The sequence below is a fragment of the Podarcis cretensis genome (genome assembly GCF_951804945.1).
Source record: "Podarcis cretensis genome assembly, chromosome: 17".
NCBI lineage: Eukaryota > Metazoa > Chordata > Lepidosauria > Squamata > Lacertidae > Podarcis > Podarcis cretensis.
The window spans coordinates 3926050-3953767 of record NC_137187.1 but is presented as its reverse complement, the minus strand read 5'-3'; the positions used below and the strand labels follow the sequence as shown (position 1 = coordinate 3953767).

The 27718-nt window shown below is 47.8% G+C and overlaps 1 protein-coding gene and 1 long non-coding RNA gene across 2 annotated transcripts in view; one reads left to right on the top strand and one right to left on the bottom strand.

The window, feature by feature from the left end:
* Positions 1-27718, top strand: part of LOC307206918 — a 249753-nt gene that overhangs the window by 50154 nt on the left and 171881 nt on the right. The gene's annotated exons all lie outside the window — the stretch shown is intronic.
* ZNF384 (zinc finger protein 384) lies at positions 174-27471 on the bottom strand. Its single transcript, XM_079960262.1, is given in 12 exon segments — positions 174-1875; positions 2083-2241; positions 7461-7539; positions 8334-8516; positions 9408-9632; positions 17142-17264; positions 21076-21181; positions 21184-21378; positions 21381-21404; positions 22806-23046; positions 23136-23206; positions 27082-27471. Coding segments are annotated over 12 exon segments (2094 nt in total). The 5' UTR covers positions 27383-27471; the 3' UTR covers positions 174-1488.

The window sequence follows — 27718 nt, the reverse complement described above, 5'->3', positions numbered from 1 at the left end:
AAAATTGAAATGATGGCATAGGAAACCACGAGATTAGAGAGAGAGAGATTGGGGCAGGGGCAGAAGAAGAGAAAACAGGGGGAATAACTTGGAAGATGGTGAGAGCAGAAGAAGAGAAAACGGGGGAAGTAACTTGGAAGATGGTGAGAGCAAGAAAGGGCATAAATCAAGGATTGAAAAATAAAAGTGCGCAAGGATAATGCGTTTTATAAACACAGATAGAAACAGTTACAGGAAGGACAGAGCAGGCCAAATGGGGCTGGGGTGTGAATAGATATATCTATCTATCTGTATATATATATTTATATATATATAGATATATTTAAATTCAATGGGAGTTTGAGTCTATGCTTGGGGTTCCCCCCCTTTTTTCATTGGTCTCTCTCTCTGTGTGAGCGGCTGTTTCCATCGTCTCCCCTCTTCTCCACTGTCCACCCTCTGCAAGATTCAGTCGCTGCTTTGCTGTCTGTGTGCTGCTGCCACCGCAGCCACCTCCTTCCGGTTTTTTCTTGGCGATCGAGAGAGCAAAGGAAGCATTTGGATGATGTTGCAGCAAGGAGCAGCTCAGCAGTTCCTTTTCCCCTTGGCCCCTCAGAAAGGTCCCCCTTTTGGGGGTGCGGCCTGTGATCCTGGGGGGGGGGGAGAAGTCAGAAGGATGGCCTCGCCAGCCCCCAACCTCTCCTCCTCTCGGAGGGAAGGGACCGGGCTTCATTTTGGCACTGTCACCACCAGCTGCTTATTTTGTTTTGGTTCAGACTTTCATCTTATTATCTGCAGCAGGCTTATTGTTGCAACGGGGGCTGAGATTCCACCCCCCCCATTACTTCTGCATCTGGTTGGAAAGCAAGGCTTGCAACCTCAATGCCAGCCACCTAGGGTGTGTGATTCGGCCGGTAGAGGTCAAACCCTCTGCAACACCCCCCTTTTGCCTACACGTCTGCAAGGTGGGCACATTTGGTACCTAGAACTGGAGCAGCCATTCTTCCTCCCCTTTGTAAGGAGGGGAGACGAAAAGAGCAAGCGCTCTCTGCTCCCCACCCAAGGGAAAGCTTCCAGAGGCTCCCTTGCCCTTGTTCATCCGCCATCGGCCAACCGCTGCTGCAGCCCCTTCCTTCAAACAGCTTCACCTCACTTAGGCAACCAAAGGGTGTTCTCCTTTCGTTTCGTAAAGTGACAGAAACGGGGGCTTTCCCTGGACAAACCAAAGATGCTTCCTGAAGCCGAGGACCCCCTCTCACAAGTAGCGGTCTCTTTCCCCTCCCATCTAGGACGTGCCGTGGTTGCGCCTCGAATCACGAATGGTTGAGCCAAGGGGCAGCCGCTACGGGGACACAGCCCCCGTTTCCCGTTCCCCCCGCCCACCCAAAGGGAAGCTGTAGAAGAAGAGGCTAGAGGCTGCTGCACGAGGGGAGGCCGCCACACCAGAAATGCCCTCAGGCACAGATTACGAGCAAGGAGTTTTTTCCCCGTTCCCCTCTAGCAAGGTCTCTAGGAGCTGGAAAGATGTTCCACCTGGATGGCGCTGGTGCTAACCGTGAGACAGATGTCTTTGTGATGTTCCGAAGTCTTGTAAGGGGAAAGGTCAAAGGAACACTGGGGCGGCGGGTTGGGAGGGTTGTCTCCAGACGGGCCCCCGGCTGCCCCGCCGCCTTGTGACTGGAAGTGCTGCTGCTGCTGCGATGCCTGAGCCTGAGCTTGGGCCTGAGCCTGAGCTTGGGCCTGGACCTGGGCTTGAACTTGGGCCTGGACCTGGGCTTGAACTTGGGCTTGGACCTGGGCTTGGACCTGGGCCTGCACCTGGGCTTGGACCACAGCCACCTGTTGCTGGGCATCAGGGATATTGTGTTTCCGCATATGCTTCATCAGGTATGTCTCCTGTAACAGAAGAGAGATGGAAAATAAAAACCAGACACAGACAGACAGACAGACAGTATGAAGGAGATAGTTGTCCCGTCTAACAGAGAAGCCATGGGGAATCTCTTTCCAAAGAACTGTCAAGACCTATCAGTTGCCACTTGGTTTCCACACACACACACACCCACACCCGCGCCCCCCCCCCAGCCAACACAGGATGGTACTTACTGAGGTGTAAGCCCGATTGCACATGGAGCAGTTGTAGATCTTGGCATGCTTGACCGTGTGGGTGGCCAGGTGGACCTCGAGAGAGGTGCCGTCCGTGTACGCACGGTGGCAGTTGTGGCACTTGAATGGTTTGTCTTTGTTGTGCTGCCGTCTGTGGGACTGCAGAGCGTGAGAGGAGAGAGAAGGGGAGTGGATTAAAGTTAGACTTCAGCCCCACTACTGATGAGTCAGAAGCGAGGGTGGAGCCCAATAATAACAGTCTGGAAGGAATCTGTAAGTGGAACAAGAGGAGGAGACCATTTTTGATCACCCCCTCTCTCCCTGTGCAACCCCAAAATCTGGTCTGGAGGGTCGGGGTAATCTTCTTGAGCAGGTTAAGAGATGATGCCGCAGGGGTAATTGCAGATCATGGACCCCCTGCCCATTCTGCTATTGGATTATTTAAGGGTCCCCAGATATCAGCGTAGCCAAGATTTCTTTGGGGGGGAGGACTTGGGGAGGGGAGCAGAACCAACATGACTGGTCAGTTAGCTAAGTGTTGTCATTATTTCACTTGACTGGAGGGAGGCAGCTGCCCCTCTGCCCCCCCTCGGCTACGCCCATGTCCCCAGATGCAAACGTTGGTGCTTACCGTGATAAGTTCCTTCTCTGTAGGGAGGAACATGATTCTTCATATAGGAATGTAGGACTACAACTCCCATCATCCCTAACCCCTGGTCCTAGCAGCAAGGAATGATGGGTATTGTAGTCCAACAACATCTGAGGGCCCAAGGTTGAGAAAGGCCAAGTTAGCTGGTAGTCACCCCAGAATTCCAAGCTCAAGAACAAGTGCTCCAAGTCTTGATTCCATAGAGGTCCTTCAAATCTCTATGCATGTATAATTTCATATCCTTGCTTTCTTAACCCCACTTCCTGACTTCCCCCCACCCCCCTTCATACATCCTAATTCAAATAATTAGCTCAGCAAGTTCTTATCTCTCATCCTTTACATATTATTGTTATTTTATTTATTTTTTTAAAAGTTAGTTCTTATTACTTGGCCAAATTTTACTTATCCAATTATCTTATAAATATTAAATCCTTTTCTAAGGTCGACCCAAACTCCCTTCCACAAATTTCCCCCTTTTTATATTAAATATAGGTCATAATAGCCAAACACAAAGGTTAAAATTCTGTTCTCCCCTCCCTCCCTTCCCCGGTTTCTGTCCCTTCCCGAATAAATGTCCACAAAACAGTTCTTAGCCTGGATTCCTCACATCAGAGGCCTTCAAATCTCTGTCAGTCTCTCTCTGCCGGTTTTGTTGGTAACCCTCTTTGTTGGTTGTCAGGTCTCGAAGGAGCTCTGGCACAGTCTCATCAGATTTTCTTCCATCCGAAATGCTTGATAGCAGCTGCTGCAAAAGGTCCACTGATCTCCCATGCTCAAAGAGGAAGCCCCAATCATATTTCTTATTTCTTTTAAATTCCAGTGTTCCAAGTATTCCAGGGGCTTCCTCCTTCCACTTTCGCATCTTTCGCAGATTTGTAATCCAAAGATCTTCTTCTTTATGTTTTAGCAATATAGGCTTCTGGTTGGTACTCTCCACCTGTACTTTCTCCACTCCTTCTTCCCTCTCCTCCAGTTCCAAAGATGTCTCTTCTGATTCAGCTGCAGATTTTTTTCCAGTCAGATCCTTTATGCATTCAGCAGAGTTGCTTGTTTTAGAGTTCAAGGTTATAAGTTGTTTGTTCATAGCCATGCTCTGCTCTAGCAGTATTCCCACGAGAAAAAACATTCTTTCTATTTCTGCCTGTAATTTTCCATCTGCAGCCATTGTAATGTTTCAGAGTTCCCCCTAGGGGGATTCTGGTTACTTAATAGTCCTTTCCCAACAGTCCGTTACTTTGTTATTTATAACTACTTTGTTCCCAACCACTTTGATTCAAATGTAACAAATTTAGTCCAGAGAGATGTTAAATAATAAGATTTTTAACTTTAACTGCCCGTTTGACAGCTCCTTTGACAGTTGTCAAACTCCTTGTTCCTTTTCCTCCAGCTCACACACAGGACGCTCCCGGGTCCGGGAGGGGGGGGGGGTTAGACAAAAACTTCTAAGGTTCCACTCTTACTCTCCAGCACAAATCTTCTTCTGTCAAATTCATGGAAATATTATCTTTTAAATCACACCGAAAAGAAGATCTCTCCACCTTAGTTCTCCAATCCTTGCTTTAAATCTTTTGTAGGTAGGGGGGGTGCGGACTTCCCTTTAGCACATCCCCCGGTCGTACCAAATTCAAAGGTAAAAGTTTTAAAGTCCAAATTCCATTCTACTCACGGGTTATTTCAAGTCCGAATTTCAGGGGAAAAAGTCAGCGCTCTCCGGCCATGGCTTGCGGCTTCGCTCCACTGCAGTAGCGGTCTACTCACAGCACCACGCCACTCTCCGTACCCTCTCCGTAGCCTTTAAAAAGGCTCTTCGTGGGTCGGGGGGGCGCTTAAGGTGCCCACCGAGTCACCAAGTCCGCAGGCTTCCGCGCCTGCGGTTTCTGAGGGTCCCCGCGTCGCCGTCGCGGTAGGACCCGTCTCCAGTAGAGCCGATTCCCTCCGGAGCTCGGAGGGAATCCGCCATTAGCCGATCGCGCTAACCCGGAAGTCCCAAATCTCTATGCATCTGAGACTTCAAGCTTGCTCTTGACCTGACATACTGAACCTGCAACATACTCTACAGCCAGAGATTTATGCTTGCTTTGGACAGCCATACATATGTGAACTGGCCTCTCGGTTAATTGCCTTTGCACTTAAGGAACCCAAAGTGATATGAAACCAATGCAGGTTTCATTTATACTTAAGACATAAGCATGCTATTTGCTTCATTTATATTCCACCCTCCTCCGAGGTCAAGGCTGCAAACATGGTACCCCCAACCCACGCACCATTACTTTCATTTATCAAGCCCTCGAAGCTCAGGGCTGTGAGACAGAAGTAGTGAGAATAAGTGACTGGACAAAGATCATAAGTGATCTCTTTGGCAGGCTGAGCAGGGACTTGAACCCAGGTCTTCGTGGTCCTAGTCTGCAACTCTAACCACTACACCACACTGGCTCTCTCTATCCACATATGCACACACGGCAGAAGCTGTATTGATAAAACCTAGCTTCTTATTATTGGGACGCAGGTGGCGCTGTGGGTTAAAGCCTCAGCGCCTAGGGCTTGCCGATCGAAAGGTCGGCGGTTCGAATCCCTGCGGCGGGGTGCGCTCCCGCTGCTCGGTCCCAGCGCCTGCCAACCTAGCAGTTCGAAAGCACCTCCGGGTGCAAGTAGATAAATAGGGACCGCTTACCAGCGGGAAGGTAAATGGCGTTTCCGTGTGCGGCTCTGGCTCGCCAGAGCAGCGATGTCACGCTGGCCACGTGACCCGAAGTGTCTCCGGACAGCGCTGGCCCCTGGCCTCTTAAGTGAGATGGGCGCACAACCCCAGAGTCTGTCAAGACTGGCCCGTACGGGCAGGGGTACCTTTACCTTTACCTTTACCTAGCTTCTTATTGTGATGCCATGATAAAAGACCCATTCGCCCTTTCCCTACCGTCTCTATTCCATTTCTCAGAGGCCAAGGTAAGTAATACTGGCTTCAGAGTCTTGCTGATCCTCATCTCCTTACTTTGCCCCACACTTCCACTTAGGGGAGATCAGCTGTCGCTTAGCAGACTTTGAGCAATATTTAAAGTTGTGCGAGTTGACTTTTCCTTCCTCCTCTTCTCCCTGCTGCCATCATGGGCAAGCGGTGTAGAATCTGTTCAACAAAAGGTGTGGGGCATTGAAAGGGGGTAAAGTGGACCTAAACACACCAGACGGCAAAGAGAGGAGAGCCGTCTCCTTTTCTTCTTGACGCTAGCATTGGCAAAGTTGGGATTAGTTATATATGGTATTTCATTAAGAGGCTGCTAAGTGAACCACCAGCCCTCGTTTAAAATATTCTGAAAACGACTTTGAGAAATATTTAACTTATCAGGTTAAATATGCAGTAACCAAGAAAGCGGCCAGTGTGTTGGGATTTAGCATCCAGTTTTGTTTCCTGGGCTCCAGGCCCTTCTCCTATGAAGACAGATTAATTAAACCTTGCTTAAATTGCTATGTCCAGAGTTCAAACCTAGACACTTTACAAGGTTCTCCAGCTACCCATCTCTTTCCCCATCCCTCCCAATGTTCCTTCTCCCTTATCCCATCTTTCTTTGTTTCTCTGCTCCAAACTCATACCACATTTCAGGTTTGTTCAGCATAAAAAGGACGCAAGCACACCCTAAGCTATCCTTTCCAAAATCCTCAAGCAAAGCCTTTAATTTTTAGAATTTGTATTCTGCAATGCATGCCTCCCCCGTCCCCCCCCCCCAAGCCATTAAAATTCATATGTAGTCAAGTTAACAAGCATATTCCTTCCACACACACACACACACACACACTCACTCACGGTTCATAGGAAGCAATGGCAGCTGTTCTGAATTCAGCATTCAGATTTGTCACCATTCATACTGAGAGCTAGATCTATAAAAATTAAGATGCTCCTATCTACCTACTGTGACAGGCAACAACCACTGATCTTCCCACGATTACTTAAGCAACCAAATCAGACTGCACCACAGTAATTGAAAAAAGCCACATGTGAACATCCTTGCCTTGTCCTTTAACAGATGCTCTCTCTCTCTCGCGCGCACTCTCTCTCTCTCTCTCACACACACTCACACTCTCTCTCTCTCTCTCTCTCACACACACACACACATTTCTTCAGGCTGCTTATTTTGATTCAGAATTGCAAGCCTGTAGTAGGATAAGACTGGTCTGTTCCATTTATTGCACAATGTCTAGTGAACACTTCATTAATTTTATGCAATATTGGTACTAAAACTACTAATATTGGGATCAGAGAATCATAGAATTGTAATGGTCAGAAGGGACCCCAAGGAATCTCTAGTCCAATCCCCTGCAGTGCATCTATCCCATGTGGGGTCTGAACCAGCAACCTTGGCATTATCAGCACCACACTCTAAGCAACTGAGCTATCCATAAAAGCAAACTAAACTGGTTTGAACTTAGGGCCCACTGAGATCAATGGGAGCTGTCTTATCCCCAGCCCACCCTCCAAAAATAATTCCAGGGATTTCAATATTTTCACAATTCTTTTAAATTCTGATGAACCCAGTAAACAACTTTTTGCTCATTCTAGGCTCTCAACACAACCCTAGTCACACCCACAGATCCTGCACTCGAGGAATGGACAGATATAGAAATGCCTTCTTTTCTAACACTCTCCAGTCACAACTCCTTTCTGCTCAGGTTTGGAGAGACGAAGGACCATATAGTGCCATACTTCAAAAGGGAGAAAGAAGCAATTTCACCACCTTACCTGCAGGTTGGAGAGCTGCGTGAAAGCCTTTTCGCACCCAGGGTGAGCACATTTGTAGGGCCGGTCTCCAGTATGAATCCTGCCGCAGAAAGGAAAAGCGCAAAGGGAAGATGAGCAGAGAAACACTGAAACAGAAAACCCTGCACCCAGCAAGCCCTACAGCTGAGCTAAGCAAGAGGTGAACTCCCCTCCACCAGGCTTATTCGTTCACTTCTCTTGTGTGAGCCCCGTGTCGCAAACCCTTCCTCCTTCGACTTGAGCTAGCTAAGGGCAGGGGGAAGCATGCAAGATCGTGCAAGAACAAAAGAAGAGGGACAAGCAGCTCCTGGGCAAAAGGCAAGCTCACCGGTCTCACAGTCACCCGTGGCCATGCCAAGGCAACTTCCTTCTGCCCTCCACAGTGCCCAAGGACAGGCCCACAGATCCATTCATCGGCCTTCCAAAAGAACCAACCCCAATGCCAGCCCAAAATTGCTAAAGGAAGTGGCTCCCCTTTCTATCCAATGGAAGCTTCCCCACACCCTTGCTCCCATTCCTGTCCTCCCTCCCCCTTCCCCTAGGTTGGGACCCCTAATGACCCGTGTCTGCCTCCCGCTCTCTCTCTCTGTGACCCCCTGGGGGAAAAGTGGGGGGAGGGGAAGGGAGACTTCCCCAGGGCAGGCCCTTGCCCGTCCCTGCCCTGGAATGGTCAGTTGTCTTTTCTGCAGCCCTCACTCCATCCTCTCTGGTGGGCCGCTCCCTTGCGATTGACGGGGCCGGTCCGCCTCCCCCCCCGCGCCCCCCCACTCTGCATGCTTGGCGTGCGTGCTCCAAAAAGGTGCATGCTGACGGCACGGGGGGCCAGGCTGGGCCCCCAGCCTCCTTGGCCCTTACCGTGTGTGCTGCTGTAGGTGGGAGAGCTGGCGGAACGCCTTCTGGCAGTAACGGCAGGTGTAGGGTTTGACCCCCGAATGGATGCGGAGGTGCTGGGCCAGGTAGGATGTGTTGGCGAAGCTCTTGGAGCAGTGAGGGCACTTGTGCGGCTTGACAATCGCCGTGTGGAGCTTGGAGTGGATCCTGCCGGAGAGGAGGAGGAGCAGGGGCAGCAGTTGGGATATGAGCACCAGCTGGCTAGCAAGGACAACACAAGGGAGGGCGCCATGCTGCCTGGCGACAGGGGAGGGGAAACCAAGGAGCGCTCTTGCCCCCAGCAAAGAAAGAACGAAAGGCCGAGAGCGCTAGCTGCACCAGGAGGTCAGAGAGAGGAGAACCGGGCTGGCAGAAAGGGGCGCTTGGGATGCCCAGGGGCTGGGGTGGGCTTGGGGGGTAGGGGCGGCTGCTCAGCAAGTGCCGTTTGGGGAGGCTGCCAGTCCTGACCTACAGCTTTCAGTCTCCCATGGATCACAGAGGAATGCCTGTCTTTGATGGCTAAACAGCCCCCCTCAACTCACCCCAGGTGGCACTTTAGAAGAGGGCTAGAGAGCACACATGGAGGAGTACAGTGGTGCCCCGCAAGACGAACGCCTCGCAAGACGGAAAACCCGCTAGACGAAAGGGCTTTCCGTTTTGGAGGCGCTTTGCAAAACGAATTTCCCTATGGGCTTGCTTCGCAAGACGAAAATGTCTTGCGAGTTCTTGCGGGGTTTTTTTCCTTTCCCCCACTTTTTCTAAGCTGCTAAGCGCTTATCAGCTGATCCGCCAAGCCGCTAAGCCGCTAAAAGCCGCTAAGCCGTCAATGGGCTTGCTTCGCAAGACGAAAAAACCGCTAGACGAAGAGACTCGCGGAACGGATTAATTTCATTTTGCGAGGCACCACTGTACCTTTTGCTCAATGCACTAATGGGGGAACCACTGGCAGTCAAGGTCAACGCTGCCCTGAGCAGCCTCCCCCAAATGGGCACCTGCCTCATGCGAAGATGCCGCCAGCACATGCAGCGCGGAAGGCTCCCCCGCCCTCGCGGCCCTTACCGTGTGTGCTGCTGTAGGTGGGAGAGCTGGCGGAAGGCCTTCTGGCAGTAGCTGCAGGTGTAGGGCTTGGCGCCCGAGTGGATGCGTATGTGCTGGGCCAGGTAGGAGCTGTTGGCGAAGCTCTTGGAGCAGTGAGGGCACTTGTGTGGCTTTGCCTCAGTGTGGGTTTTGGAGTGGATCTGCATCTCCGACTTGGAGTAGAAGGTCAGGGAACACATCCGGCACCTGAGACCAGGACGAGGGCAAAAGAGACAGGATCACACACCCGAGCGTGAGGATACCTATCCACTGCTTGCTAGAAGGTTGCTGCTACCTCCAAGGGCTACCTCCTCCACCCCCAAATTCTGTTTTTTCCTAATTCAGTTTTGGTGAAGCGGATCTAGAATAAGCTACACTTCAACTAGGGAAGGGGTGGGAATATTCCATCATGGGGGACGTTCTGGGTGGGGCCCCCAGGCAAAACTAAGGGAGCATCCAATGGGTGGAATTCAACATAGCACTACATGAGAAAGGTCCGCTCACACAACGAGACTTTTCCACTCTCTCCTCCCCAAGTGTGCCCCCCACAAACCTGTTCTGGGAGCCCCCATCCCCAGCCTTCCAGAGCAGATTTAGGGGGCACACGGGGAAGAGAGGCAGGAAGTCCTACTGCATGAGTGGACTTCGTTTCGCACATGCAACGACTGGGGTGAATCTACCTCGGGTAATCAACTCTGCACATTAAACTCAGTGCAAACTACTCAGAAAAGTCAAATGCTTTGACATTAGCTCAGAGCAAGGTCACTGAGAAGTGTCAGAGACTGGGCATGGCCTGGGCAGAGGTCCAAGCGGTGGACAGAGGACATGAAGGCTGCATTTGGCCCTGGGCTCACGGCTCCCCACTCCCCTCCCCAGTGCCCTAGGATGTGGAGCTAAAGAAACCACGACACAGATACCCACAATGGATGCAAACTGAGATGCCATGATACAAGCAATTGCTTTCTGCTCTGTAGAACTGAGTGCTGATTTTACTCAACAATGCAATCTGAATCCACGGCATATAGTGTTAGAACAGTCACTTGTCTTTCCGAAACTAAAGAGCTAATCTCTAACCTATTCCCAAGCCTAGGTAAGCATTAAAAATTATAAAACACCCCCTCTTTTCAGGAGGAAATAGCCACAATCCCAGGACTAGAGGGGCTGCAGTTCACTTATGAAAAGGATGGCACACAATTGCTCCTTTTCTACAGCCAATTGATTGGGAAACCTCTGCAAATTGTCTTAGTACCTGGGATATCCCCTACTATTGGATGGTAAATGTTGCTTACTTACATTTCATTAACAACAGAATATGTCTTTTTAAAATGCCATCATCATCAATATCAACCTAACATTTAGATAATGCACATATTCTAAAAGAACTTCACACATTGCAGGTTTTTTTGTAAGATACGGCAGGGTAAAGTTGGTCAGTATTAGCCCCATATTGCCGATGGGAGTGACTATGGCAGGCTTAGGCAGACTTCGGCCCTCCAGATGTTTAGGACTACAATTCCCATCATCTCTGACCACTGGTTCTGTTAGCTAGGGATGATGGGAGTTGTAGGCCAAAACATCTGGAGGGCCGAAGTTTGCCTATGCCTGGACTATGGCTACCTAATGAGTTGAGGGAAGGCAGAGACAAGATTTAAGCGAAGGATTTCCTGATTCATAGCCCCACCTTCACCATGCAAGGGCTCAGATATGCTTTATAGGTAGGAGCACATTATTCACAAGGAAGATCACATGTTCAGCAAAGTCATGTGACCATAACTCAGACGTTCCTTCTCATTCTGCTTTGACTGGTGGGAAGGGAGCTGTTGCTCCATGATATACAGGCCGCCTTTTCATTGTCTCATTCTACTTTTTATTTATTTAATTAAACCTTTTATTTCAATAAATACATTAAAATATGTTTTTATGTATTAAAATTTTGTTTATTTTATGAAATACATGATAAAAGGACGCAGTAACAAACCAAAACAACAACTCCCATTTTAAATCCCTAACTGTCTTCTCATATGGCAGAGACAATTTTATAATAACACAGAATTCAGAGTTCATATACAGGTTTCCATATGAACCTGCTGGACCCTGAGATCATCTTCTGAGGCCTATCTATGCATGCCTCCTCCACGAGAGGTCCAGAGGGTGGCAACAGGAGAACGGGCCTTCTCTGCAATGGCTCCCTGTCTGAGAAATGCTCTCCCCAGGGAAGTTCGCTGGCCCTAACCCTTTAGGCACCAGGCAAAAACGTTCCTTTTTAACCAGGCCTTAGGCTGATTACCATCCAATGCCCTTTTAAAAATGTGTTGGGGGGGTAGGGTTGCTTTTGTTTTTATTATGTATTTTGCGATTTTATATTGTGATTTTATCCTGTGAATTGCCCTGAGACTTGTGGGTATAGGGCAGTATACAAATTTAATAAATAATAATAAATGACAATAATAGATTACATGTCTTTACTTGGTACTTTTTCAGACCATTTGTGAAAGCAGAATGGTACTGCATGGCCATGAGCACATGGCATTAATGAAGCAACGCTTTCTGTATTTCACTCTGCCAACAGTATCTATTGCTTGCCTATTCAGATATGATTTTTAAATACCGTATTTTTTGCACCATAACACTCACTTTTTTCCTCCTAAAAAGTAAGGGGAAATGTCTGTGCGTGTTATGGAGGGAATGCCTATGGGTGGCACGCCTACGGATTTTCCTCCTCTAAAAACTACGTGCGTGTTATGGTCGGGTGCGTGTTAAAGAGCGAAAAATACGGTAGTTCATGTATGAAACTGGCACGCTCCCTTTTCCATGCAATTAAGGCAGGGCTTTCCCAGACTGGCTATAGCTCCAACACCCCCTCCCAAAATAGCTGCCCATAACACAAGGCTTTGGTTTGAATTTCTAGGATTAACTTCTTTTTAAAAAAACAAAACAAAAAAATGTCTGGTGTCTGGTAAAATTCAACAGATGGTTTTGATTATGCAAAACCTTTTAGAAATGGGAGCCTCACATGAAATGCCACTCTCTGCAGGTTTGAGTGTAAAGATCTCACAACTGGATTTCCTATAGATAGAAAATTCTTGTCATAGCTAAGCTGTTAACTCATTTTCCCCAGCATAACAGTCTTCAGCAACCCAGCTGAAATGGAGCTGGCCTCTAGGAAAGTTTGCATGAGCATTCCCCTGAGGAGAACAGGGGAAGGACAGAAGTAGCTGCTTTGAGAGAAAGAAGAGAGTTTTCAGCCTCAACTTTCCTTCCCAATTTTTGTTAGCCGTTACATAAAAAGCTGGTCTTAAAAACTCCCCAATTTTCCTTCCTCAGTATTCAGAAAGCTCTGTGAGGTTCTCAAAACAGCTTTCTAAAAGGTTGCCGTAACCATCTCAGCCTCTTAAAGCAGGCAGGATCGCTGTGCGAGATCCCGACCACACACCGCTAGAAGAATGAAGATCAATAGAGGGAATAGCATGGAAAAGTTTTCCACGTATAAAACGGTGATAGAAAATCACCATAGGAAAGCAGGGCATTTCTAATCCCGCAGATGAAAAAGAATGTGCTATTACACATACACATTTTGTTTTTAAGAACAAAGTGGGGCACTTTAGATCTTAAACAGGGAACAATGACCCCAAGGTAGATATTTCTACATGTTGTGCTTCCCTATTTCTCAGTGCAGGGACCTCTGCTTGCAAACTCACCCAAATCTTCTGCAAAGCCGCCTGCAAACAATTCAACATGCAGGAATGACCTGGGTCAGCCACAGGGAAGTGCTTTTGAGAGTAAGGAGTAAGGCAAGCCATGAGCATGAAGACAAAACCAACACGCACTCCTTTGCAGCTCACCCAGGGACCACGAAGACGTTTCTCCAGCTCTCTGACTTTCAGAAAAACGTACCTACACTTAACTGGTTCTCCCCTCTAGAAGCATATGAACAATATCAAAAAATGTAAGCCTGGATACACTTCACTTGGGCTGAAAAGCTCACAGGAACATCTCCTTCTGGGAGAGTCCCTCCCTAGCTCAGTGAGGGAATACATGCCTTACATGCAAATGGTTCAACCCGCAGCAAGGCTGAGGAAGATCACAGCTTGAGACCTCGGCGAGTCAATGCCAGAATAAGCAGTACTCAGCTAGGACCTGTTTCAGGATTTATGGATCTCTATGCTGGGACTGAGAGAAAGCATATACACCCACAGCTGTCATAGAAGTTATTAACCCATACAAGACGGAGAAGGAACATTAGTGCTGCACTGTGAAAAGGTGGCATCCTTTTCAAAATTGAATGCTCAAAGCAGCCGCATAGATCTTCCTTACAATGGTTTCATGTCCTCCATATTTCAGAGAAGAGGCTAGAAAATTGAGCTTACTGAAATCCGACCTGGGGATTTACTGACTCAAAACTCGTGCCAAACCAGCCCTACATCAAACTAAACGCTCAGCGCATACTTGGGAATTGGCAACTCTTTTAAAGCACTGAGCTCTTCTTTGCTCTCGACTGAATCCATCTTTCCAAGCCAACCACAGAATGCAAATAGTTGCCAAAATCAAACATTACACCACACCATCAATTTCCAAGTGCTGCGGGTTTCTTGTTTGTTTCCCCCCCTGTAAATGCAGAAGCTGGGGGTTGTACTCTGAATATATTCTCCCATTCACATGCATGCCTAAACAAGCTGTTCTGGCAAACAAAGCTAAAACCATTTGGTTGTCTGGCAGTACCACCTTCAAACCAGTGGTGTCAAATATCCAGGCACCAGTATTAGAAACTCAGCGCCCAATGGCTCCTTAAACCAAACTGCCGCCAAAATGGAATATCTAGTTGCCATTTGGAGGCCAGATGGCACAAAAGTCGCATTTTTCAACACGACGTTTTGGTTCCTGAAATTTGTTCCAATTGCGCAGATAAAACACCGCTAATAGAATTCCAAAGGATGTGTTCCCACTGTGCGAAAACAGGCAAGATCCAAGGATCCCCAGGCATGCACCTCCAGATGGTGGAGACGTCAGGCACCCCCCTGGCACCCTCACTTGGTCGCAAGTGGCTGATAACTAGGTGCAAAATGTGCCTGGCGAAGTTTGAACGCTGCCAGGAACATGCTCACTAGCACCAGGAATCAAGCTGCAACAGGGTTCAAGGACAAGTGCCTTAATTTGGGGAACCATACTGGGTGGAGTGGGAAAGCCCACTCCACTCAGTATGTTCTCAGCATTGAAGGGGTGTTGTGTGTCAGGCAGCCCAGACACACAACACCCCTTCAATGCTGAGAAGAGCTGGGTGAGTGCACTATAATATGAAGTATCAAAATGGTGACGGAAGCCTAAATTTCCTGCAGTTAGGAGCATTGGAACCCACAGATATCACACACAAGCATGCACTGATGACTGAAAGCAGGCCCTGAGGCTCCAATGAAATGAGTATTAGGTGCCCTTAACACTATTCCTTCCTTCCAGCTGGTGAACTCTCAAACAGCTTGGGGACACGGCCATGTGAAGAGGAGCAGGGAGTCAATGTCAAATCAACGGAGTAACTCACACTGGATTATGCCCTGTTAGAAATTCCTCACCAAAGGCTCCGGAGGAAACTTAGCAGCCATAGGATAAAGAACAGGAAGCAGAGAGTGGAACTAAGTTGACTGTTCTCACAACAGAGAAATTTAATCAGTGGGGTCCCCAAAGGACCTGCATCGGGGCCTGTGGTTTTAAGCTTGTTCATTTGAAGATAGCAGCAAGCAGTGATATAGTCAAATTTGCTGAGAACACTAAATTGTTCAGGGTAATAAAAATAAAGCGGTTGAGAGAAATGAGAAATGTTCAGTCCATGTTAGCAGGTGGGGTGATTGACTAGGAAAGCGATTTAGGATTGGGTTGGATAAATCAATGAAAAAGACAACTGAGGGTACAATAGTGTTGAAAATGACATTCCATGTCAGGGATCATTAGGAAAGGAATCAAAAATAAAATTGCCAATATTGTAAGGCTAGGGTTGTGATTTTTCGATTGACTTGCCTAAGATCCAGGACAAAGTGCCACCTTTCGGAGACACCCCCAACCCTGAAGTCAATTCCGCCTTTTAAATCCCGGTAATGCTTTTGTGCGAATCTATACAAAATGTATACGCAGGCAGCATGAGAGGGATATATCACTGATGCCTCACTGCTAGACTTCCCACAAGGATCTGGATGGCCACTGCAGAAAACAAGATGCTGGACTAGACAGGACTTTGGTCTGATCCAGAAGAGCTCTTATGTTCACTTCAGCACCACCATCACGCATGCACCTTCTCCTCTCAGACAGGCATCCACACGTCACTATGTGAAGGCAGCCCTCAAGCTGGAGATGCACAAGAACTGGGAAAGACCCAACAGCATTGCAATACCATATGGCCCCATGATGCTCTACGGCGAAAAAGGATAATAAAAAAAGGCTGTACCAAAACTGCAAAGGATAAGACACAGCCTCACAGCAGTGCCAAGAAATCAATCTTTATCAAATATAGTTCTTGCCTAGCTTTGCAGTGTTTTACAGAAATGATTATTGGATAGAGAATGATTTCTTGGCGCCATTTTGAGGCTCTGCCTGCTCAACCCCTTCCTCTGTATGCTGCTACAACAACCTGCTTCACGACTTAACATTCATTATAAGCCTTAGCTGCAGCAGCAGCAGCAGTCTGCTCCCATTTTAACTGTGGATGCTCAGAACCGTCTTTCTTAAAAGTGTTTCAACAGGACGGACTTTGACACACTCACAAACTGGACTCATTTCCAACAGAGGGGAGCACCTGCCTACACTTGATACCCACAGCTTTGGCCCAAAGTTGGGTATGGTTGAATATAACGTAACCACGTCCCATTAGGAGGAGACAGTGAGGAGAGGGCTCTGGGAAAATAGCCGTGTATGTCTGGCAACAAAACTATTCCGCCCTGCCTCATTTTAAGGACTGTATAAATGAGAAAAACCAAACCTAGCCTAGAGGATGTGATGGGTGGTAGTTACATGGCACAGAGGGTATCTGGAGCTTCTACAACTAGAACTCTTGCTGTTTCACCACGTGATGAGCTGCTGGATCTGTAAATGAAAGGGCTCCCTGGCTGCAAAGTATTCTTCAGCTACACAGTGACTTAATCCCAAGCCTTTTGTCTTCTCCCCATCCTCAGATCTCAAAGGACCACAAAAGTTATCAGGCCCAGTTGGGACTTTGCCTAGGCCATTGCAACCTCAACTGTACACGCCTGCCCAGCAATGACGAGGTCTCAGAACTGGTCACTGATACACCAGAGACTAAAGCCAAGGCTCTGTGTCATGGTCAAGTGGGCAAGATGTCCCAACATCCAAAGCCCCCCCGAATGGGATCAAAGAGGAAGTGGCCAGTAAGAGGCTAGGTCTACCGGAATATTTTCAAGGGACCCTTCTATGAATGCACTATCAGCCTGGGTGGAAACACTTCTGAACATGAGTTCTTGTTAAAAGTTCTACTGTTTACTGGATTAAATAGCTTCACGCTGTTGCCCTTTAGGCACACAAAGAACACTGGGCATCGCATTTCGCTGCCTAAGCTGCTGTAGGTAACTGAAAGTTTCCCCCCCACCCAAAGGCTATTGCTACTATAATTGTATTCTGCAGCACCTTCTCAAGATCTGACAATCCCAAAACATCAGCGCCTATTTTTGCTTGAATAAACACTCAGAAACAACCACAGTTTTGAATATCAGTACTAACTTGAAGTGATCTTTTCCATGAACGAAACCAGAAGCTGGGAAGTCCAAGCTCTGACAACTATACCAAGTATTAACGCAGCCAGCACATCCTGCAAACCATGAAGTTCTAGGCTCCCCAGGGATCCTGGTCAACAGAGAGGAAGATTTTCATAATCAAAGTTTAGTGGAGGGGGTTATAGTTGGGAGAAAAATCAGTTACACTTTGTGGCGGAGATCTCACACCCACCACAGAATATTAGCTTATAAATTGGGCTGAAGCACTTGCTGCCAGAGATTGGGTCCAATTGGTACAGATTAAGAGAAAAGATCCAACGAACCTGCGTAGGCAGCAGTTATCCTGTTACAGCAATGCCAACCCTTTTAAGCTTCCCTTCTATAGGACAGCAGCTCCAATCTGCCACCACTGCTTCTAGTCTGTCCTTGTCCCCTTAGTAGGGTCATGTGAAATGCTGCAGTGATAGTAAGTCACAAATGGCAGAACTCACCTCCTATGCGATTCTTAAAAGGTGCAGGCAGGCCTATCGGGGTCTAGCAATCCCATTGCCCCAGGCTCTGAAAGCTCAATTGTGCATCTGCTTCCTTATCCCCTACATCTTACTTTGTCCTTGGTTCTTCCCTGATGCCCCATTTTATTATACCCAACCAATAATAATTGCTTCCTTAAGTTGCAACTTTCTAGCCCACTTGCTTCTTTGTTCTGTTTGCTCTAACACAAGTTTTCCCCAAACTTGGGTCTCCAGCTGTTTTTGGACTACAACTTCCATCATCCCTAGCCAGCAAGACCAGTGGTAAAGGATGTTGGGAATTGTAGTCCAAAAGCAGCTGGAGACCCAAGTTTGGGAAACGCTGCTCTAACCACTCCCGCCTTCCTTCCCTATGCCACATACCCCCCCCCTTGATGCTGAGACATCTTTTTCAGTAGCCCGTTCTTCCCGCAACTCCAAGACTTCTTTGCTCACTAAGCCATTCCTCCCTTACCTGCTCTTCCCTCAGCCTCTGATTTCTCAATCCATCACCAACTCTGCACTCTTCCATCAGCCACTTTGCTTCTGGGCTTCCTCTCCCTTGACCCCTTTCACCATTCTTCAGCCTGTCCCTTAAGGGCTTTCAAGTTTTTAACCCAGCAGAATTGGCAACATTCCCCCTTTTTAGCCAAAGTTGGGCTGAAAACATTCTAATGCTTTTGCTCCTTGAGTAGCCGGAACGTTGTCAATGAGAATGTGCTGTGCAATCACACCTGATCATCTGATCAATGTCAGAGGCTCCATATTTCGTACTGCACTGGAGCAAGGAGTAAGAAGTTTCTTTGGTAGAAATGACAAATACTGAAGAAACAATCCATTTTATTCTGAAAAGCATTTTGCTTCTTCAACAGTCCTAATAAACTACTATAAGCACATTAAGAAACTACAAGTTGCTGCCTTGCCCCAATGTAGTCATATACAGTGGTGCCCCGCAAGACGAATGCCTCGCAAGACGAAAAACGCGCTAGACGAAAGAGTTTTCCGTCTTTTGAGGTGCTTCACAAGACGAATTTCCCTATGGGCTTGCTTCGCAAGATGAAACGTCTTGCGAGTTTTTTTCCTCCCCCCCCCTTTTTCTAAGCCGCTAATAGCCGCTAATCCACTAATAGCCGTGCTTCGCAAGACGAAAAAACCGCAAGACGAAGAGACTCGCGGAACGAATTAATTTCATCTTGCGAGGCACCACTGTAGTTTTGCTGCATTATGGCCACAGAGGACAAGCCAAGCCATTATCATTTGGAAACACTTGAGAGACGCTAATAAGCAAACTAGGACAGCAGCCCTCAGCAGCTACAGAAGTCAACAATGGAAGTAAAAGGATAGAGTGCCAGCAGCACAAATCCTGCTTTGAATTCAGTTGCAAAACTAACAGGACACGGTAAAACAGAACTAAGAACAACCTCAGCACAAGTTCAAGGCAAAATGAGCTGGCTTGTACCAATGCACCGTAATGATCCTGGATTCCAGAAAACTATTTCATGCTACTTAGTAAAAATAAATATAGTATGCAAGACCGTCTTACTTAAATGGAAGAGAACCCTGTAGTACAGACAGCAAACTCCCCCACACAAGCACAACCTGTTCAGCCACACCACATGTTACAAGAGCTCGGCACAAGAGACAACTGGAACTGCTATTCGAGAGACAAATTCCTCAGAATTACAGAACAGTCAGAGCAATAGTTCAGCTATGCCAATATACTGAAACTACAAGTATCAAATATTCAGAATCCACCCTAGGACAAAGAAAGTATGACTATTCAGTATCTCATATTTACACAAGACTTGCAGCAGGTGGAATTAAAGATGCTCTCAGCATAAAATTATAGCCCCAGGCAATTTGCACTCGCCTCTAGAGAGTCCAATACTTGCTAAAATTTAACAACGGAATATAATCCTGGGAACTGAGGGCAACTTGTTTCTGTCTGGGCACCTTCACTGGCAACAAACAGACCAATCAAGCATTAGAAGGACACAACCATTGTTATCAAGGAAATCAACTTCCCAGTCTTTTTCCATGGTCACATTTGACTTCAAATCTCCATTTAGGCTGAGATGTTAAGCTTAGGCTAAGGCACCCAAGACAATAAGGAAGCAGCCCCATGATTTCCTTCTTTAGCACACTCACTTCCAAGAGACTCTTTTACCAGTTATGCAAAGAGGTACGAGAACTCCAAAATCTGCAGATACTTTCCTCCTGGTCTGGTCCCTAACACAATCAACCAACCTAGGGTGTAATCACTAACAAGCCTGCTTAGAGTTCTGGCAAAGGAAAACTCCATATCTCAGACACTACAACCACCAGACAACACGTTAGCGTGCATTAGCATCTATCAAAGCTAGGAACCTCTACTCATGATGTATTGAGAAAACTCATTTTGCACTACACAAACCTTTGCACTCAGCATCTGTGGCAGAAAAACTTAAGATATTACTAGCTCTCTAGGTACCCTCCGCCCCCACTGATCTGGGCAAACCCCTCATTGAAGTACAAAATCTATGAGAAGTAAAGTGGGGTTTAAAGTCCTGTTTTAGCTCATCCGATTGAGGTCAGTCCAGAAATTGGTAGCTTTGCCTCCCCAGCCCCCAATTCTCTTTTTCCACTTCCCCCTCCAGTTTTTCCTCCTACATCTCTGTTTTATAACTTCTGTTGTGTTTTGGTTTCTAATGGAATGCATAGCCTCATGTTCTTTCTCCAGTTAAGGGAATGTTAAAGCGATCTACAAAAGCTTTGTTTCACCCCAGTTCTCCTATCACAAACTTGCAGCAAAGGAAAGCCCAAGAAGCCTTAGACCGGAGGATAACCTCCTGATTCTTAGCATCTCCCACCATCTTGGAATAGGCAACACCTGTGCCTTAGGTTCTTTTCCCTTTCCAATTCTTCTTTCTCTCCTGAAGCATATCTACCTTTTAGTGACAGATGCAAAAAACAACCACCACCCCATGGCATCCCCTATAAAAGCCTTATAAGGGATGCAATGTATTCTGGCATCTATCACTGTCCCCTTTCCACAATTACCATGGCATCAACACATTGCTTTGTCTCATTCTTTATGTCCTGATCCTCTAGAGATCGACTCAAATAGTTTCTGGTCCTATCTGAATGCTGCTTCTGTAACTAATTCCCCCCCCCCCCCCCGTAATAACCATTTATTCAATTATTCCAGGATGGGTTGCTCTTCTTATTGCTAATTCCAGAGTGGCCCTTGAGCCATGCTATGACTTTTGGTTCACAAGCCAAACATGTGTTCAAGACCAGACAAGTAAGCATTTCTCTGGTGTCCCTCATCTAACACTACCGCAACTCTTTATTTCCCTTCTGCCAAGATCATGATTAAACCAGAACCAATGAAGTCTAAAATTCAAACGCACACTAGTTGCCCATATGCAACTTTGAGTCCCATAACCACACCTGTATGTCTTGCCATCTTTGTGCTGGTCTTCATCATCCTCATTTGATAACACAAAAGGGTCACTCATCTCTGGCAGGCCAGATTCCTGTAGCCGCTTCTTTTTCGACCACGAGGAGCTTTGGGGGTTATACCTCCAGCACCACCGGCTGCCCCACCCTCTGAAAGAGCTGTGGCCCCCTTCTTGGAAAGGTCAGGTACGACTTGGAGAGTTGCCTGGGAGCCAGGGGGAAGCGCTGAGACAATCATTGGTGCAGAGATGGGAAAGGTTTGCACGGAAGAGGCTGTGGTCACCAGAGACCCAGAGGAGAGGTGATCACCAGGCCAGGACCTGCAATGAGGAAAAAGGGAAGGGTCAGATTCCAGCTCCATCTTTCAAGATGTCCAAGGAAAGGAAGACTTGCACGTTGAACGGTTTTGTCACATAAGGCATTCCATATGCTGCAGTAATTAAGAGTCGGACAAGGACCTGGGTTGCTGCGAGGATAAAGGGGGGGTGGGAGAGAGGAAGAGCACTGAATGTTGGGTTTCAACAAATCTCACCACCACAATGACTGTGGGGCTCTTTTTTGGCAAGCATGACAAATGGCCAGCATTTATCTTGATTAGGGCTGAGTGATCTAATGATATATTACCCCAAACCTCGTCCAAACCGGTTTCAAGTCCCTATCATGATACTGGTTTCATTATTTTGGACCTGGCAATATATTGTGAATCATGGTGTGTGTGTGGTGCGCGCGCGCAGCGGCGTGTGTGATGCAAAAATCACAATGTGGGGGAAACCGTGCAGCCAACCAATGCCTCTACATTGGCTCCATTCTTATTTCAGACACTTATATATCAGTATATTGCAATGTTTTAGCTGGTGATACATCACAATATTGAAAACTAGATGATTGCCCAGCTCTACTCTCAATTGTGAAGCTGCAATGGTAGGTGGAGATCGTTTTGCTGGTCACCTCCCAACCTGCCCAGCTCAAAGCTGAGGAAGGCTGTAGATTGTTGACAGCTGCATTCCAAAAGAACCCAAAGAGCTTGGGCAACCCATGGCCTAGCTAGGACCTCCTTTTCCAGGCTTTTCCTGCTTCTGGGCAGTAAAACTGTATAAGGAGAACTTGACATTGCTGCCTGAGAACAGCTGGGCTGACCTTCAGAACTGAGATGCAAACTCCCCCCTCCGTCCCCAGCCAAGTAGACAAGATGCATGGGAGCTGGTGAATACAACTTTGGTAGACCTCTTTGTGTATGATAATTTGTATTTCTCAGAGGAAGGGTGTAATAAAGACACAAACAATACAGCCGTACCTTGGATCCCGAATGCCTTGTGAGTCGAATGTTTTGGCTCCCAAACACCACAAACCCGGAAGTGAGTGTTCCGGTTTGAGAACGTTCTTTGGAACCTGAACATCCAGTTTGGCTTCTGCGGCTTCCAATTGGCTGCAGGAGCTTCTTGCAGCCAATCGGAAGCCGCGCCTTGTAATAGATTCCATTCAACTTCAGAGGTACGACTGTACAGGACTGAAACCGAGACATTCATCTAGGCAACAAGTAGATAGTTAGGCATTTTATGGGACAGAAGCATTCAGGCCATACTGTGCCTTCGGACAGCATGCTCTTCTTTTTTTACCACCTGAGACAAGGATTAGCCTTGCTCTTTGACCAAGAACGGCCCTAACACCGTTTCTTTGAGCTGCACCCCTCCACTGCTCCTGCACCCTCCCAGTCCTCTCACCTGTTGTCATGAGCCCAGCAGACTGAACAGGCACCACAGTGATGTTCTGCGTCACAGAAGCCTGACTGTGTGGAGTTAGCTGTTCTGGCTTGGTGTCAGAATCCATAGAAATGTTGGTGGGAAGGGCCACGGAGGTGGGTACAGTCAGTAGGGTGGGATAGTGGGCAGGAGCCAGACCGCAGCCCTTCTCTGAGGGCAAGAGCTGCTCCTTCATCTTGTTAATGAACATACTGTTGTCAATCTACAGCGGGAAGGAGGAAAGGGGAAGAGTTTAGAATAGCTACGGGGTAAACAATGCATGAAGCATGTTGCTACTTGGTTACTCCTTACCTGTCCTGAGACTGTGGGCACTGCTGGCCAAAAATATGGGGAGGAGTTGAAGTGAGATTCTTCCATTCTAGCTGGGGGAGATAAAAAAGAGAAGGGTTGATGTTAAACCGGGGAACCTTTTCTACGTTACTACTGAGATACAGTGACTTTCTTATTTCAAGACAGCCCCAACTCTACTCCTGACACTCCGTGACCTGGCTAAGCAAGTTGGGGGCTGCTAATATGCTCTAATGTTCCACAGTCCAAATTATCCAAAATTTTCACTCTTCCTTCCAGTGCACTGCTTTTGGGGTTCTCCCAACATCCTCCTGAGACAATTTTGGAGGATAAGGAAGGAGGGTGAAGCTCTCTTAAGCTAATAGAAGTTGTTAGTTGAATCCCACTCATGGGCTTCATAGGAAGATGAAAATTTTGTGCTACTCAGACCAACATGGCAGGCACCGGGGGGGGGGGGGAGGGGGAGGGGCCTTCATGTTTCTCTCGCTTTTCTCCTGAAACTTTACCTAGATGTCAAAGAAAATACAGAAAGGGAGATGTTGAACAAATGCGCATGGTTGCAATATTACCAAAATCTTAAACAAAACGAACACCTTCCTTGGTGCAGAACTTTGGATGACAGAACTGCAGAACAATCCCTAACAACCGAGGACACAGGCAGCAGATAAAGAAGCCTGCATTTCATCATTCTGAAGTCTATTAATGATTGCTGAATACTGGAAGTTCGAAAGAGGTCTCATTCGCTTCAGCCCATTGGGATGCAATGAGGTGGGCCACATGGCCCAAATGTTCTGCTGACTTTGCTCAGTCAAAGGATACATACGTCTCTTAGCTCTGAATCCTCTGAGATCAACAGGACATTAAAAAAACCTTTCCCCTCTCCCAGATGTGTCAACAGAACACCAAAGTCCTGGGTCCAGACTTCCTATTTGTAGTCACTCCCATGCTGCTAGTACACAACTCTCCAAAATAGGATATGCTTGATTAGTGCCATCCAATCTTAATTTTTCCTTCAGTCTGGAGGCCTTTGAAAAAGCCTCACTGCAAGAGCTAGAGTATTAAAAGAATATCCCAAACAGAACATGCAATGGTGAATTTTTATAAAACACAACTGACATCCTTATGTATGTCCTGGGTGTTCCACCTCATCACATATCCTTTACATTGTATGACAGACCTGCCAGGAAAATGTTGCTTTATTTTTATTTTTTAAAGCCATGTCCAGAGCAACCCACAATCATTCATGATTATACATCTGAAATGCATGCCAGTAGAGTGTTGCCAAGAAGTCATGTTAGTTGAGCCTTAATTTAAGTAAGAACAACAACAGCTAAGGAAATACAGTTTTACAGAATTTTCCAAAATAAACATGGAGAAAATATGTGTTTTACACCACAGAACAACTTCTACAATGGAAAGTTTACTTAATATGATAATGCCTACATATTTTCTAATACAAAACATGAAACACGGGCCTCCCAATGATCTCTAATGAACAATGGTTGCAATCCTATGCACACTTCCTTGGCAGTAACTTTAGAATGGGATTATATGGGAAAGTTATTTCTGTTGTCAAAGATAAGCCAAATAAACTTTTTTCTCACCTCCAGTCACCCATCAAGGGTTACCAGTGCAACTTTAAAGCACAACAAACTTTCCAACCAAAGTTTGTATTTACTGACAAAACAGATAATTTAAGAACAATCTGCAGAAAGACCACATTAATTACTAACATACTGTCACATATTCAAATTTCATTCACCTCCAGCTTATAATTACAGAGTTCCCAAGGGTTTCCATCAAAGATTACCACTAAGGATTAAGTATGGAGCAATAAAGCTATTAAGAAACATTATTCTTGATATCACTGACTGTTCAAAGCAAACCAAACTTATTGGGCATGCCTCAGGAGGGCGTGTTTAATTTTTCAACATTCAAATTCAAAAACTGAGGGGTGCTAAAAAGCTGCAAGGACTTGGGAACTCAAAATATATTTTGGTTAAATTAATATATTTTAGTTTTGCTTGGAAAGTAGTATGTGTGCAAAATTGTATAGAAATCATTAAAAATGATTGTCAAGCACTTGCAGTTATATTACTTGACATTTTCAGAAGATATTTTTTTCAAAAAGTAATTTAAATGTTGTCCAATCACAAAAATAATAGATTTAAATTCCTTGCACCCAAAAACTTATTTTTAAGACTCCTCACTAAAGAAATTTGCAAAAATTAAGTTTCATCTCCTAAAATGACATGCCCTAATGACTCAGGTTGGACCATAAGGTAAAAAGGTAAAGGTAAAGGTACCCCTGCCCGTACGGGCCAGTCTTGACAGACTCTGGGGTTGTGCGCCCATCTCACTCAAGAGGCCGGGGGCCAGCGCTGTCCGGAGACACTTCCGGGTCACGTGGCCAGCGTGACAAAGCTGCATCTGGCGAGCCAGCACAGCACACGGAAACACCGTTTACCTTCCCGCCAGTAAGCGGTCCCTATTTATCTACTTGCACCCGGGGGTGCTTTCGAACTGCTAGGTTGGCAGGCGCTGGGACCGAGCAGCGGGAGCGCACCCCGCCGCGGGGATTTGAACCGCCGACCTTTCGATCGGCAAGCCCTAGGCGCTGAGGCTTTTACCCACAGCGCCACCCGCGTCCCTCGGACCATAAGGTACTATGGACAATTAAACAAGCTACAGAGAAGGGATATTACCTTATACAGAAATAAGCGTACTCAAGTGCCATATTTCAGGGGTCTAGCCACTAACATCTGATACATCAATACAGATTGCAAACTCAGACCTGTGCCCCTGAAAGGCCTAGAGAGCAAGATGAGGTGCTTTTAAGGGCAGACTCCAGCAAAGAAAAAAAGAAACAGAAAGTTGCAGATACAAACACCCTGCTTACAACTCAGATTGTGGGGGAGCAAGAACTCGTATACTGCAATGCTAAACTATGTTTATCCAATGTCAACTATAAAAACATTAGGACCCCCACCCCAGAACATACAAGAAAATATAAAAACAAAGCAGCAACTTATCCAGTGGGCAAGATCCACCTACTACAAGACCTCTCCTTTCTGGAACTGTTTTGCCACCTGCTTCCAGGTAACCCAAACGACCTCCCTGCACAAAACCACAGCAGTTCCAAGAAGTCACATTTTAGAATTGGCATGAGGAAGATTTTTTATCAGCGTTCGGAGTGCGGCCCGCAGGAGAAGTGCAATGCACTTAAAAGCTGTACACTGAAATAAGAGGATCATTTGGTGGGGAAGCATATGCAGCCCTTGGCCCTGGGGGGAAAGCGAAAGGAGGAACCCATTTAAGCCCATAAGGAAAACTCCATCAGATCAGGCTATGGGCCAAATGCCTATACAGTGGTACCTCGGGTTAAGTACTTAATTCGTTCTGGAGGTCCGTTCTTAACCTGAAACTGTTCTTAACCTGAAGCAGTACTTTAGCTAATGGGACTCCCGCTGCCCGATTTCTGTTCTCATCCTAAAGCAAAGTTCTTAACCCGAGGTACTATTTCTGGGTTAGCGGAGTCTGTAACCTGAAGCATATGTAACCTGAAGCATATGTAACCCGAGGTACCACTGTAGAGAGCACCACTAGCTGGGCATGAAGGCACCCCCCCCACACACACACACTATGCTGTCTGTGCCCAGCTTCTGGCGTTCAGCAGGATGCTGCCTCTGACCATGGAAGTTCCACAGGGGCACCGACCACCTCACCCTCCACAAACCTGACTGAACCCCCGCCCCCCCTTTCAAGCCCCCCCAACCGCGATGCCAGAAGCGGCTCCCTTCTCCCGCCCCCCCCCCAGCCGTTCAGCAACCCGCCCCGCCGCCTCAGAGAACCGCCAAGGCGGCGGGGAGGGGAGCCGTGGTCGCCCCCGGCCAGCCAACCCCCACCAGCCCCCCCACCCACCCCAGCAGCCCCCTTCGCTGGCACTGACCCCGCCCGCGGCCCCTCGCTCTCCGCCCTGCCCGGGCCGAGGCAGGGAACAGCGGCCGGGCCGACGCCGAGTCCAGCGGCGCACGGGCCGCGAGCTGAGGTGGGGCAGCCCCGGAGCCTCCGCCGACGATGCCGCCGCCGCCGCCTCCTCCTCCTCCCGCCGCCGCCGCCGCCGCCACCGACGCTCCGGCGGAGAGCCAGGCGGAGAGCAGGCAGCCCTTGTCTTCCGTTTCCGGGTGACCCAGCCCCGAGAGGGCGCCTTGCCGAGGGAAGCCGCTCATGCTTTCCCGCCCGCTGCCCATCGCCCGGCTCCTCCCGCCCGGCCCGGCCCCCGGAGGCAGCGCCCCGGCTCTGGCCCAAGTGGCGGCAACGGCAGCCTCCTCCTCCTCCTTCTCCTCACCGGAAAAGGGGGTCGCCAATCACTTCCGGGGGCCAGGGGGCGGGGCCTGGTCACGAAAACTTCCGGGGCGCCCGGCTGGACAGAGGGGGCCCCTCCTGAGTCCCCCCTCTCGCGCGCCGGAAGTGACGCGGACGGTGGCCGAAAGCCGGAGTTCCAATACGGAGGGCGGCGGGCGCGACGACGGCAGCCGTAGGGAGCGGGTCCCTCAGCTGCTACGGGCTTGAGGCCTGGCTTCCCC